This window comes from Microcaecilia unicolor, chromosome 4, assembly GCF_901765095.1.
Source record: "Microcaecilia unicolor chromosome 4, aMicUni1.1, whole genome shotgun sequence".
NCBI classification, from domain to species: domain Eukaryota; kingdom Metazoa; phylum Chordata; class Amphibia; order Gymnophiona; family Siphonopidae; genus Microcaecilia; species Microcaecilia unicolor.
This window is the reverse complement of record NC_044034.1, coordinates 22,322,183-22,337,140: the sequence shown is the minus strand read 5'-3', so window position 1 is coordinate 22,337,140 and position 14,958 is coordinate 22,322,183. Positions and strand designations below refer to the sequence as shown.

General features: G+C 47.7%; 1 protein-coding gene across 1 annotated transcript in view; it reads right to left on the bottom strand.

The window, feature by feature from the left end:
* ARHGEF17 (Rho guanine nucleotide exchange factor 17) overlaps positions 1 to 14,958 on the bottom strand; it is a 555,625-nt gene that overhangs the window by 37,982 nt on the left and 502,685 nt on the right. The window contains exons 11-13 of the mRNA XM_030200028.1: positions 10,463 to 10,676; positions 6,665 to 6,738; positions 5,258 to 5,451 (exon numbers count right to left, since the gene is read on the bottom strand). Coding sequence (XP_030055888.1) covers positions 5,258 to 5,451; positions 6,665 to 6,738; positions 10,463 to 10,676 — 482 coding nt within the window. The remainder of the gene's footprint in view (positions 1 to 5,257; positions 5,452 to 6,664; positions 6,739 to 10,462; positions 10,677 to 14,958) is intronic.

The following is a 14,958-nucleotide window of genomic DNA, read 5'->3' as shown; positions in this document are numbered from 1 at the left end:
ACTGTGACCATGGTGGGTACAAGAAGATGCTGGGTGAGGTACAGGGAATGGGATGTGGGTAGGTGGATAAAGGGAACAAGGAGTGGGAACGGAGTCAGGCTCTTCAAAACAGACCAGAGACGCTGGATGAGGATGGTAAACTTTGATGGACAATGACTCAACAAGATACCCAAGGTGACTTCTTGAGGAGTCTGCACAGATACAAATAAAAAAAAAAGTATATTGAAAAACATCAAACATATAAACAGCAAGTGACCGACTCACTCGCAAATGCGCAGTAGAGACTTCCCTCTCTGTCCCGCCCCCGCGTCAATACGTGATGATGGGGGGCGGGGGGTGGGACAGAGAGGGAAACTGCGCCGCCGAGGTTGCTACCGCTCCCCCCCACACTCGCCGCCACCCCTCCACCCGGCCCGGGCCCTCTCTTCCCTTCTGAACTTACACATCCATTTGCCGAACGCAGCAACGCACATCAGCTGAGCTGCCCTTTCCTTCTCTGCCTGTGTCCTGCCCTCGCTGATGTTACATCACAGGAGGGTGGGGCCACAGGCAGAGAAGGAAGGGCCCACGGCAGCTGAGCTGATGTGCGTTGCTGCGTTTGGCAAATGGATGTGTAGGTTCAGAAGCGAAGAGAGGGCCCGGGCCGGGTTGAGGGGTGGCGGCGGCGACTCCGAGGTGGGGGAGGGGAGTGGGGGGGGGGAAGGAAAACCCCGATACCAGCCCGTTTTTACGGGCTCAACAGCTAGTATAAATATACAAGACATTTGGTTAAGAACATTGAATTAAAAGTTTATCCACAAACATGTAAATATACAAATTCTCGCTCGATTGAAAATGTTGAATTAAAAAATACCCATTGTATTTTGTACATTTACATGTTTGTTAATAAACCTTTAATTCAATATTTTTAACCAAATGTCTTCTTTATTTATATGTTTGTCAATTCACTTTTATTTGTATCTGTGCAGACTCCTGAAGAAAGCACCTTGGGTTTTCTCCCCCCGTTTTCTATTTCTGTTGATAGCTCTCTCATTCTCCCTGTCTCCTCAGCTCGAAACCTTGGGGTCATCTTTGACTCTTCTCGCTCCTTCTCTGCTCATATCCAGCAGATCGCCAAGACCTGTCGTTTCTTTCTTTACAACATCCGTAAAATCCGCCCCTTTCTTTCCGAGCACTCTACCAAAACCCTCATCCACACCCTTGTCACCTCTCGTTTAGACTACTGCAATCTGCTTTTTGCTGGCCTCCCACTTAGTCACCTCTCCCCTCTCCAGTCGGTTCAAAACTCTGCTGCCTTCCGCCAGGGTCGCTTTACTCATACTACCCCTCTCCTCAAGTCGCTTCACTGGCTCCCTATCCGTTTTTGCATCCTGTTCAAACTTCTTCTACTAACCTATAAATGTATTCACTCTGCTGCTCCCCAGTATCTCTCCACACTCGTCCTTCCCTACACCCCTTCCCGTGCACTCCGCTCCATGGATAAATCCTTCTTATCTGTTCCCTTCTCCACTACTGCCAACTCCAGACTTCGCGCCTTCTATCTCGCTGCACCCTACGCCTGGAATAAACTTCCTGAGCCCCTACGTCTTGCCCCATCCTTGGCCACCTTTAAATCTAGACTGAAAGCCCACCTCTTTAACATTGCTTTTCACTCGTAACCACTCGCCTCCACCTACCCTCCTCTCTTCCTTCCCGTTCATATTAATTGACTTGATTTGCTTACTTTATTTTTTTTTTTTTCGTCTATTAGATTGTAAGCTCTTTGAGCAGGGACTGTCTTTCTTCTATGTTTGTGCAGCGCTGCGTACGCCTTGTAGCGCTATAGAAATGCTAAATAGTAGTAGTAGTAGTAGTAGTAGGTATCTTGTTGAGTCATTATCCATCAAAGTTTACCATCCTCAACCAACGTCTCTGGTCTGTTTTGAAGGGCCTGATTCCGTTCCCACTCCTTGTTCTCGCTGAGCGACTCCACGTGGGTCTCAGTGTTCCTTCCACTCTTGTGGTTTTTGTTGTGTCAGTGGATAAAGAACCATAGGACACAGCTCTAGGTGGCAGCATGTGAATGGGAAGGGCAGCTCCAGCTGTGCCCAGCTACATACGGGAGCTGGGGAAGATCCAAAAATCATAAAAGATACAACAACTTGATAAGCATTTCATGTTTTGCTCCTCATTGGCAAGTGGCACCAAAACTTGTGTTACGGCCTTTTAACGTGTGTTAGAGGGACATATAATGACGCAGTTTAGCCGTAACACAGCTTGACATCCTTAAAGGCTGGGGGAGAAGGGAGCAGAGAGGTACATTTTAGGCGTCCTGCTTTTTACCTTGAATTCATGTTATTTAAATAATTAAGCATTGCAGAATTATATGTTGTCGGAAGTATGATGGGGGTTTCTGTCTTTCTCCAGGTTATTTAAACACATAAGTACATAAGTAATGCCATACTGGGAATAGACCAAGGGTCCATCGAGCCCAGCATCTTGTCCACGACAGCGGCCAATCCAGGCCAAGGGCACCTGGCAAGCTACCCAAACGTACAAACATTCTATACATGTTATTCCTGGGATTTTGGATTTTTCCAAGTCCGTTTAGTAGCAGTTTATGGACTTGTCCTTTAGGAAACCGTCTAACCCCTTTTTAAACTCTGCTAAGCTAACCGCCTTCACCACATTTTCCGGCAATGAATTCCAGAGTTTAATTACACGTTGGGTGAAGAAAAATTTTCTCCGATTTGTTTTAAATTTACTACACTGTAGTTTCATCGCATGCCCCCTAGTCCTAGTATTTTTGGAAAGCGTGAACAGACGCTTCACATCCACCTGTTCCACTCCACTCATTATTTTATATACCTCTATCATGTCTCCCCTCAGCCGTCTCTTCTCCAAGCTGAAAAGCCCTAGCCTCCTTAGTCTTTCTTCATAGGGAAGTCGTCCCATCCCCGCTATCATTTTAGTCGCCCTTCGCTGCACCTTTTCCAATTCTACTACAGTGGTGGAAATAAGTATTTGATCCCTTGCTGATTTTGTAAGTTTGCCCACTGACAAAGACATGAGCAGCCCATAATTGAAGGGTAGGTTCTTGGTAACAGTGAGAGATAGCACATCACAAATTAAATCCGGAAAATCACATTGTGGAAAGTATATGAATTTATTTGCATTCTGCAGAGGGAAATAAGTATTTGATCCCCCACCAACCAGTAAGAGATCTGGCCCCTACAGACCAGGTAGATGCTCCAAATCAACTCGTTACCTGCATGACAGACAGCTGTCGGCAATGGTCACCTGTATGAAAGACACCTGTCCACAGACTCAGTGAATCAGTCAGACTCTAACCTCTACAAAATGGCCAAGAGCAAGGAGCTGTCTAAGGATGTCAGGGACAAGATCATACACCTGCACAAGGCTGGAATGGGCTACAAAACCATCAGTAAGACGCTGGGCGAGAAGGAGACAACTGTTGGTGCCATAGTAAGAAAATGGAAGAAGTACAAAATGACTGTCAATCGACAAAGATCTGGGGCTCCACGCAAAATCTCACCTCGTGGGTATCCTTGATCATGAGGAAGGTTAGAAATCAGCCTACAACTACAAGGGGGGAACTTGTCAATGATCTCAAGGCAGCTGGGACCACTGTCACCACGAAAACCATTGGTAACACATTACGACATAACGGATTGCAATCCTGCAGTGCCTGCAAGGTCCCCCTGCTCCGGAAGGCACATGTGACGGCCCGTCTGAAGTTTGCCAGTGAACACCTGGATGATGCCGAGAGTGATTGGGAGAAGGTGCTGTGGTCAGATGAGACAAAAATTGAGCTCTTTGGCATGAACTCAACTCGCCGTGTTTGGAGGAAGAGAAATGCTGCCTATGACCCAAAGAACACCGTCCCCACTGTCAAGCATGGAGGTGGAAATGTTATGTTTTGGGGGTGTTTCTCTGCTAAGGGCACAGGACTACTTCACCGCATCAATGGGAGAATGGATGGGGCCATGTACCGTACAATTCTGAGTGACAACCTCCTTCCCTCCGCCAGGGCCTTAAAAATGGGTCGTGGCTGGGTCTTCCAGCACGACAATGACCCAAAACATACAGCCAAGGCAACAAAGGAGTGGCTCAGGAAGAAGCACATTAGGGTCATGGAGTGGCCTAGCCAGTCACCAGACCTTAATCCCATTGAAAACTTATGGAGGGAGCTGAAGCTGCGAGTTGCCAAGCGACAGCCCAGAACTCTTAATGATTTAGAGATGATCTGCAAAGAGGAGTGGACCAAAATTCCTCCTGACATGTGTGCAAACCTCATCATCAACTACAGAAGACGTCTGACCACTGTGCTTGCCAACAAGGGTTTTGCCACCAAGTATTAGGTCTTGTTTGCCAGAGGGATTAAATACTTATTTCCCTCTGCAGAATGCAAATAAATTCATATACTTTCCACAATGTGATTTTCCGGATTTAATTTGTGATGTGCTATCTCTCACTGTTACCAATAACCTACCCTTCAATTATGGGCTGCTCATGTCTTTGTCAGTGGGCAAACTTACAAAATCAGCAAGGGATCAAATACTTATTTCCACCACTGTATATCTTTCTTGAGATGCGGCGACCAGAATTGAACACAATACTCAAGGTGCGGTCGCACCATGGAGCGATACAATGGCATTATGACATCCTCACACCTGTTTTCCATACCTTTCCTAATAATACCCAACATTCTATTTGCTTTCTTAGCCGCAGCAGCACACTGAGCAGAAGGTTTCAGTGTGTTATCGACGACAACACCCAGATCCCTTTCTTGGTCCGTAACTCCTAACGTGGAACCTTGCATGACGTAGCTATAATTCGGGTTCTTTTTTCCCCACATGCATCACCTTGCACTTGCTCTCATTAAACGTCATCTGCCATTTAGCCGCCCAGTCTCCCAGTCTCGTAAGGTCCTCTTGTAATTTTTCACAATCCTGTCGCGAGTTAACGACTTTGAATAACTTTGTGTCATCAGCAAATTTAATTCTTCTATTTTTCATGATCACAGCTTTTCTGTTCCCCCTCCCCCCTCCAAAAATAGATACAGCAAAACATAAAAGTAAAAAGGCACAAGAAACCCAGAAGTCATCAGCTCGACTGTCCAAATAAAATGAACCTGTTTACAGTGGGGGACAAAGTGCCAGGACAAGGCCATTAAAAACACTTCATTAGTAGGGGTCATTTAAGACAACGAGTGCCCCTGAATTGCGCCCCCTGGGCTCCCCACTTCCTTTGATACCTGTAGCTCCTTTTTAACCCGGGCACAGAGGCGATGCAGAGGATCCTGGCAGAACAGACAGCGATGCAGGCCTCCACCGAGGGCTCGTCCTTAATACTGAGGAGGCATACCTGCCCCACGTAGCCGTCGCTGTTACACACCCAGACCTCGTGCGCCCCCTCCATGCTGCTGTTACTGGGAGATGCACAAGAGAACTGGACCGAGAGAAGGAAGGGAGAACAAGATGACACAACATAAGCATCGGACAATGCCAAACTCCTTTCAACGAGCTAATGAATACTTGTAATGCAGATTTTAACCACCTCTCGAGTTAATGCTCAGTGAGAGCCAGTGGTGTAGCTACGTGGGGCCACGGGGGCCTGGGCCCCCGTAGATTTGGCCTTGGACCCCCCTGCCAATGACTCTCTCGACCCCCCCTCCCGCTGCCAACCCTCCCCCCCCCCCCCCGGTCACCGTGGGCTACCTTTGCTGGCAGGGGACCCCAACCCCCACCAGCCAAGGTCCTCTTCTTCCGGCGCAAGGCTTCGTTCTGTTTCTGAGTCTGACGTGCAGGACGTCAGACTCAGAAACAGAACGAAGGAAGAAGATGACCTCGGCTGGCAGAGGTTGGGGTCCCCCGCCAGCAAACGTAGCAGACGGCAACGGTGACGGCGGGTTAGCGGCAGGAGGGGGGGTCAAGAGGGTCGGTGGCAGGGGGGTCCAGGGCCAAATCTATGGGGGCCCAGGCCCCCATGGCTCCATGAAGTTATGCCCCTGGTTTAGGGCCTCTGCAGGGCAGCTGCGATCTTGAACTTATTTTGAAGCTAAGTTGATTCAGTTCTGATTTCACTCCACTGTATACGTGGACTTCCTTTTTTTTAAGGGAAGTGCAGTTAGGAAACTGGAAACTACAATTCCCTGCATGCAGTAAGGTGAAACCAGGAAGGGTGTAGCTTCAACCTATTCTGAAAATCTAGAGACAACCAGTAATCCCACTCGCCATGATACCTAGAAACTGCCCCGTAGTGCCCAATATTCACAGAAAAAAATGGCATGGATCCCCGAACAGTTTCTCAGGCCACCTGGAAATAGCCAGGGATGCATCATCTCATCCCCCCCCCCCCCCCCACTCCTTTTTCCCCATCCGAACAAGAACACAACCATATTATGAGCTAAATTTCACCCAGAATGTCTCTCATACCCCCCACCACCCCCACAGCCGTCACTCAGACTGTTTCTCCCATACCACCCCCCCACAGCCTTCACTCAGACTGTTTCTCCCATACCACCCCCCCCCCACCACAGCCTTCACTCAGACTGTTTCTTTCATACCCTCCCCACAACCTTTACTCAGTCTGTCTGTCCTTCAGGAGCTCACAAAAACCAGGCAGAAAATGCACCAAGCTACAAGAATCCCAGGCCTCATACCTGCATTCCACTCCTCGTCTTCATGATGGGAATTGCCTTCAAAAACTCGGGGTCCAGTCGGTTTTTGCTGGAAGCTAAAAATGAAAAGAAAAGACAAACCAAAGAATCAACTGGAGCCCATCCTGAGCTTTAAAACTGAAGTGATTTTGGAGAATTCAGTTCCTGACTTTTGAATCCAGTCCTTCTTCCAGTGTTAAAATCATTCCTATGTATCTTTCATCAGGCCCCAAGCCAGAATTCCCAACTGCACACGGGTAATAATGGTACGGAAACACTTTTTCCTTTCCATTTTACCCTATCTGCTCCTGAATTGTGCAATGCTGTCTGTCAAACAGGACCAACCTAAGAATTATCTAAATATATTTTAGCGAAAGAGCTTTGGATTAGAGAGTAACACGGGGACAAAGTTTGTCCCCATCCCCGTCCCCGTGGGTTCTGTCTCCATCCCCACCCCATCCCCGCAGGTTCTGTCTCCATCCCCGTCCCGTCCCTGTGGGCTCTGTCTCCATCCCCAACCTGTCCCCACAGGCCCTGTCTCCGTCCCCGCCCTGTCCCCGCAGGTTCATTACAATACTCATTGTGGATATCCTGAAAACCTGACCGGCAAGGGGTACTCCAGTTCTAAGGCACTCACAGACATTAAATCATCTGGTGAACCAGAAGCCCAAGGACCAATCTTGCAGAACCTCTTCAGATTTCATTTCTTAAGGGCTGGAATAACTTTGCTTTGGCTCCTCCTAGCCAGGGATTAGATATGAATCGCTGTACGAGAGGACATGAAATGAGATTGAAGGGGGCAGACTCAGGAAAGATGTCAGGAAGTATTTCTTCACAGAGAGGGTGGTGGATGCTTGGAATGCCCTCCCGCGGGAGGTGGTGGAGATGAAAACGGTAACGGAATTCAAACATGCGTGGGATTTGCATAAAGGAATCCTGTGCAGCAGGAATGGATCCTCAGAAGCTTAGCCGAAATTGGGTGGCGGAGCAGGTGGGGGAAGAGAGGTTGGTGGTTGGGAGGCGAGGATAGTGGAGGGCAGACTTATACGGTCCGTGCCAGAGCCGGTGATGGGAGGCGGGACTGGTGGTTGGGAGGCAGGAAATACTGCTGGGCAGACTTGTACGGTCTGTGCCCTGAAAAAGGCAGGTACAAATCAAGGTAAGGTATACACATATGAGTTTATCTTGTTGGGCAGACTGGATGGACCGTGCAGGTCTTTTTCTGCCGTCATCTACTATGTTACTATGTTACTATGTTACTCTGCAAACTTGCCAAGTCTCCTGCATTCAGTGGGAGACTCCTGCTTTGCAGGTCATCGGCCACACTTCCGCTGGGGAGCCAACTCCTTTCGCACAGCAGCCTCCCTCTCTGCCGCCAGAGAGGTGTTAATAAGATGTCATCTCCTGCTGCCAAAGAAGGAGGACGCTTGTTGGTACTGCAGCTGTGGAACTGAGGCGTACCAAGGGGTGGGGCTGGGAGATTGTCCTAAAAGCTCCCTCTCGAAAATTGGGCCTCCTCGGCAGCTCTGACCCCGACACTTTCAAACCACATCCGACGTACGTGCCATCCTGAGGCCTGTGTTGAGAAGGCAGCCAAGCGGGAATTCTATGGTAAACTTTAAATGGCAGAGGGAACGGTCTTCATTGGTGGTATCTGACCATTCCCTTTCTAGTGGATTCTACTAGGATGGCGTTTCGTCTGGTGTTTTGTGCTGGTGCGGCCCATGTGTTCCAACCAATTTCTTCCAGGACCTTTAACACAATCCAAGCTGACCCAAACTTTAGTTGCGGCTAAGAGTGGATCGTGCGGCATCTTGCTGGTGAGTTCTCCCCCCCCCCTTTATTTGTTTTGTTTGTTTGTAGCATTTGTATCCCACATTTTCCCACCAATTTGCAGGCTCAATGTGGCTTACATTTGCCGGAATGGCGTTTGCCATTTCCGTGTAACAGGTTTACAAATGGTATTGCGTTAGGGTGTATACATACTCCTTTTGAAGCTAAATATATGGTCTGTTCTTTACATATGTTCTTAAACCTGGTAATGCAGGTTAATGTAATCCAATAAACACACTTAATTCCTTTTGCAATTGTGGATCTTGTTGCCTTAAAGGGCAACTGGTGGAGAATTATTCAATATATATACCCTGTTTCCCCGAAAGTAAGACTTCCCCCAAAAATAAGACCTAGTAGAGGTTTTCCTGAATTGGTAGATATAAGGCCTCCCCCGAAAGTAAGACCTAGCAAATTGTTTTTTGAAAGCAGGGCCGCCGAGAGCTGGACAGCCGAGAGCCCCCCCCCCCCCTCCACCGCTCCCGGAACTAACCTTAAACACCTCCTTTCACCTTCGCAGCAAGCAGCAGCAGGGCAGACCTCTCCTTCCTTCCATGCCCCGCCCTCGTGGACGTTACGTCAGGCGAGGGCGGGACACGGAAGGAAGGAGTGGCCTGCCCTGCTGCTGCTTGCTGCGAAGGTGAAAGGAGGCGTTTAAGGTTAGTTCTGGGAGCGACGGAGGGCGGGCAGGCCAACCCCAATCCAACCCTGATGTTTCCCCAAAAAGTAAGACAGCCCCTGAAAATAAGACCTAGCGCATTTTTGGGGGCAAAAATTAATATAAGACAGTGTCTTATTTTCGGGGAAACACGGTATATATATATATATATATATATATCTTAAACTTATAAATATTAGCTAGTGCTCTGGAGTAATTTCCCCAAGTTATAAAATTAATTATTGTTAAAGTAACATATATGGAACATAGTATATATGGAACAGCTCATGATGTAAGTATATACAATTTGCAAACATATTTGATAATGGAAAATACATTCGACATAAGGTTTAAAGTGGTATTGCTTGATCATTAGTATCAGAGAGGTTAGGCAGTCAGGCGATAAAAGTTCGGTCTTGTATAGATCGTGTATAATGTTAATATTTAGTAATTAAAATGGATGTATATGGTATGCCTTCTTGAAAAGACCCATTTTCAGTAGCCTTCGGAAGATGGTTGTTTTTGCGGACTTCGGTAGTGCATTCCATATCTGCGTGCAGATGTATGAGAAACTGGTCGCGTATATGGATTTATATTTCAGTCACAAGTCCATAAACCGCTTCTAAATGGACTTGGGAAAAATCCACAATTCCAGGAATAACATGTATAGAATGTTTGTACGTTTGGGAAGCTTGCCAGGTGCCCTTGGCCTGGATTGGCCGCTGTCGTGGACAGGATGCTGGGCTCGATGGACCTTTGGTCTTTTCCCAGTGTGGCATTACTTATGTGCTTATGTAGGATAGTGGAGATTGAGGAACGTGCGTGATGATCTTTTTGCATTCCTAGCAGGTAAGTCTATTAGGTCTGACATGTAGGTTGGGGCTTCCCCGTAGATGATTTTGTGGACCAGGGTGCATACTTTGAACGCAATTCGTTCTTTTAGTGGGAGCCAGTGGAGTTTTTCTCTTAGGGACTTTAAGAGACTTGACTGCAAGATTAAGGTCATCCCCCAACCCCTAAGCAACTTAGACAGTACAACAATAACACAGCTCAGTTACTGTGTCCCCACTACATAGACAAATATTCTGAACGTCGGCAGTTCAAAAGATCGCACAACAGTCTGACCAAAATATTCTGGCAGCTAAGTGGCTAGAGTAAGAACGTTGCAGGAAAAAACGGAACCACAGAGAAAACAGAAAACAATTCCAGAAGATTCCACACAAGCCTGGAAATTTCAGGCTTTAGAATGGTGTAGAGCTTGCGTTGGTGGCCAACAGGTAACCTTACACCTCACCCCTTCTGCAGTTTCTTACCTAACTTCTTCTTCGCCTCCTCAAACGCTTGTTCAAAGCAATTCCGAGCATCATGGTTGGCAAACTCAAAAATGAAAGATTCGGTGCCGTCGGCTTTGGTCGTGGTGAGCTCCACTTTGTTGGGAGGGAAGGACATGGTGAAGGACAGGGACTGCTTCTCAGCCAGCTCCCGGTGTACGGCCGCCATCATATCCTTGATGACATCGTCAAGGCTCTGCCCCACACAGACAAAAAGAGAATTTTAGATCTTAAAGTGAGCTGGATTATCCCTGATCATATACAGACACAATTAAATTGGCCGCACAGAGGACTGGATCGACCGTCTCGTCTACTTGTTTCTCTGCTTAATGATGATCTCGTCGGACACAGCTGCTAATTTCTGGCAAACGCACAAAATAAGCTTTACAAAGTGGCTTTCCAAGAGTCTCAGAATCACTGTCATGGAAAGGAAAAGTCAGGAGGTTTCTTCAGAAAGTGACATCAGACAACAGGAAGGCGCCATCTAATGATGTCACCTCGGAATAAATCACCCTGAAGCTGTGCAGTGATCAAGCGTAGTAAGTCTGAGTAGCTATTTTTTATTTATTTATTTATTTATTTATTTATTTATTTAAAAAAACTTATAACCTGCTCCACCCTACAATTCCAGATGGTTTTTACAATCAAACATATAAATGGCAAGAGGCGTACTCACTCGCAAATGCGCAGTAGAGACCCTCTCTGTCCCGCCCCCGCGTCAATACGTGATGACGGGGGCGTGACAGAGAGGGAACCTGCGCACCTGCGAGTGAGGGAACCGCCGTCGCCACCGCTCCCCCCCCCCAGGGTTGCCGCTACCGCTCCCCCCACCCACCCGGAGTCGCCGCCGCCACCCACCCTCCACCCGGGCCGGGTACCTGGCTTCACTATTCAAACCGCCGGAACGCAGCACACAGCTCATCTGAGCTGCCGTTGGCCTTCCTTAACTGCTTGTGTCCCGCCCTCGCCGACGTTACGTCACACGAGGGTGGACCACACGCAGAGAAGAAGGAAGGTCGACGGCAGCGCAGATGAGCTGTGTGCTGCGTTCCGGCGCTTTGAATAGTGAAGCCAGGTACCTGGCCCGGGTGGAGGGGTGGCGGAGGGGACTCCGGGGGGGGGGGGGCCTTTCAAACACCCCCCCTTCCTTTACTAGCCCGTTTTTACGGGCTCAATGGCTAGTAAAATATAGAAACTGAACATGAACCTATCAGACAATAATGTCATAAAACAGAGACGCTGAGGTGCATTTTTGAAAAAACATCTTGAGTAGAGAGATGTGGTAGCAATAGAAATAGAATAAAATAAAACATGGAAAAGAAAAGAAGATGATACCTTTTTTATTGGACTAACAATGCATTTTTTGATTAGCTTTCAAAGGTGGCCCTTCTTCGTCAGATCGGAAATAAGCAAATGTTGATAGATGACAGTATATATAAATGACTTGGATATAACAAAAAAAAGGGAACGAAGTACAAACTAAAGTCCAAACAAAAAAAACAGCACCACCGGCCTTTAAAAATGGAAAACAGCACATCAGCACATCAAAGCATTTCAGTGACAGTCTGACAGGGTAAAGATGGGGTGGATTAGGTGAGGGACAGGGAGATATGGATGGTGATAAGAGGGTGACAAAGCAGTAGAATTTTATGGCTTATAATGGGCTGGGAAACCCAGATCTCGGTTAAGTCCTGTCTGGTGGGTGTCAAAATATTCTGACTTCAAAGGTCTTACGTTCCTGTATTGTTTTAAAGTTCCCTTTTAGCATTCTCACCATAAAATCACTGGTACGGTGTTCTGGTTTGGTAAATCAGAATTGGGATGTTTTGCTTATTATGGGCCCCTTATACAAAGCGGTGCTAAGCAGGGCCGCTGAGAGGGGGGGGGCAGGGGGGACAAAATTCCCCGGGCCTGGGCCTCCAAGGGGGGCCTGGCGCCGCAGTCCCCTCCACCCACCACCGGGCCGGGCCCCCCTGAATTCAAATCATAGCGCCTCACCTCGACCTCGCTCCGTGTGAAAGAAGCGTAGCAGCGGCAGTCTGCAGATCGCCTCCCTTCGGGCCTTCCCTCCCCCACCCTCGTCTGACGTAACTTGTTCAGGCGGACGATAATACACTCCTATCACTATCCTTTTCCCCTTTACACATGGAATTTCAATCCACAGTGATTCCAAGACGTGTTTTGTTTCCTGCAGAATTTTCAATCTATTTGATTCAAGGCTCTCGTTCATATACAATGCTACCCCTCCACCAATCCGATCCGCCCTATCACTACGATATAATTTGTACCCTGGTATGACAGGGTTCTCTGACATTTAATATCTGCCCAGATGTACTGAGTTATTGGTCCTGATGTACTTACTTGAACCCACTCAGTTAGCAACAAAACGGCACCCAAGACTATGAAAACAGAGAGGGTGGGGGAAGGGAACTTTACAAGCTGTATGGTTCAAGCATGATATCTTATTGATTGTATGTTGGATACATTGAGTATGTTGTGTTGTTTACCATTGAGTTATCAATAAAACTAGTTTCTTTGAAAAAAAAATTTTTAAATGCTTAGCTCTGTGCATCACAGTGGCGTAGCCACGGGTGGGCCTGGGTGGGTCCAGGCCCACCCACTTTGGGCTCAGGCACACCCAGTAGCAACACACCTATGACGTGGCTGGCAGGGATTCCCAAGCCCCACCAGCTGAAAACTCCCAACAACTGTCCCTCCTGCATACCTTGTAAATAGCAGATCTTCACCTGCAGAAAGCAGCGACTGGTACATACTACTCACACCGGCCCCACAGCCTTCCCTCTGACATATTCCTGCCTATGCGGAAACAGGAATTTGCATCAGTGGGAAGGCTGTGGGGCCAACATTAACAGTGTGTATTAGTTGCTGCTTGCTGCTGGTGAAAATCTGCTATTTAAAAGGTATGCGGGGAGAGGGGGGATGTTTGAGAGACCGTATGGCATGCAGATGAGAGAGGGAGAGACCAAATCACATGTGGAATGGAGTGGGGTTCTTCTGCCCCCCCCCCCATCTTGGGCCCAGGCCCACCCAAAATTGGGTGTCTGGCTACGCCCCTGGTGCATCAGTTTAGGCGGCATAACAAATCCAATAAAGAACAAAGAATACTACTACTACTTAACATTTCTAGAGCGCTACTAGGGTTACGCAGCGCTGTACAATTTAACATATCCCATATAGACTGTATCCATCCCACAACAGCTCAGTACGGCCCCGCACAGAGTCTTAATTCCCTTTTCCAAATGCCAATCGCAGCAGGAGCTAATGAAAAGGCATGCCTTGGATCCAACAGGGAGTTGGATCCAAGGCACCAGTGTGCCACAAACTGTTTCTCTAGCCACAGCACCAGTGTGGAAAATAATCCAGCACTGCCACAATGATGCTTATCATAGAGTAATCTCCTCATCAAACCTCACGTTCATTTATTCATTTCGCTCATGCCTTTTTATTGGTAGTTCAAGGTGAGTCGAACCAACAAAAAGAAGGCCCAAGTCTCCCGCAAAAAAACACATGAAACGACAAAAAGAGCGGAAGAAAAACCATAAACGCTGGCGCAGTATTCACGCCCACGCTCGATTTCATACAGCACCAGCGTTTATGCTTTTCACTCCAAGAGAAATCTGGAGGCACATCCGTATACGTCCATTTGAAGACCCCTGAAGAAGGCCGGTTGGCCGAAACACGGACCGTGTAGGGTCCTAATAAACTTTTTTGGTGCTCTTACTCATTGTGGTTTTTATCTGATCTGTTTTATTTTTCTTCCGCTCTTTTTGTTAGTGCAAGGTGAGTTACATTCAGATATAGGACATACAGGGGTCCTTTTACTAAGGTGCGCAGAAAAATGGCCTGCACCTATGTAGATGCATGTATTGGACACACGTATGTCCGTTTTGCAGCGCCTGCAAAAAAGGCCTTTTTTGGGGGGGGGGGGGGGGGGGGAGCTGAAAATGGACATGCGGCGAAATAAAAATTGGCGCGTGTCCATTTTGGGTCTGAGACCTTACCGCCACCCATTGACCTAGCAGTAAAATCTCACGCGTTAAGCAGGCGGTAATGGTCTATGCGCGTACAATGCCGATTACTGCCCGGTTAGTGCCACGCGCCGGAAAATTTCCAGCGCGGTTAGTGGACACGCATAAAAAATGAAATTACAGCACGGGCCACGCGGTAGCCAGGCGGTAGGTTCAAAAATGACGTGCGTAGGACACGCGTACCCACCGACACAGCTTAGTAAAAGGGCCCCCACAATCTTGGCGCTGTCAGTCAACAAAGCATAAAATGGCTTGGCCAAGGTCACGTTACGAAGGACTTTTTATTATCTTAAGTTCAGTGTGCTTTGTCTTGTTTTAGAAACGTTAACAATAAGCCAACTTTGCCGGCCTACACACTCTTTCAGCCTCTTTTTCAAATCTGCCTTCTTAATTATACAGTCCTCCATCAACTTGCTCCCACTAACTTCT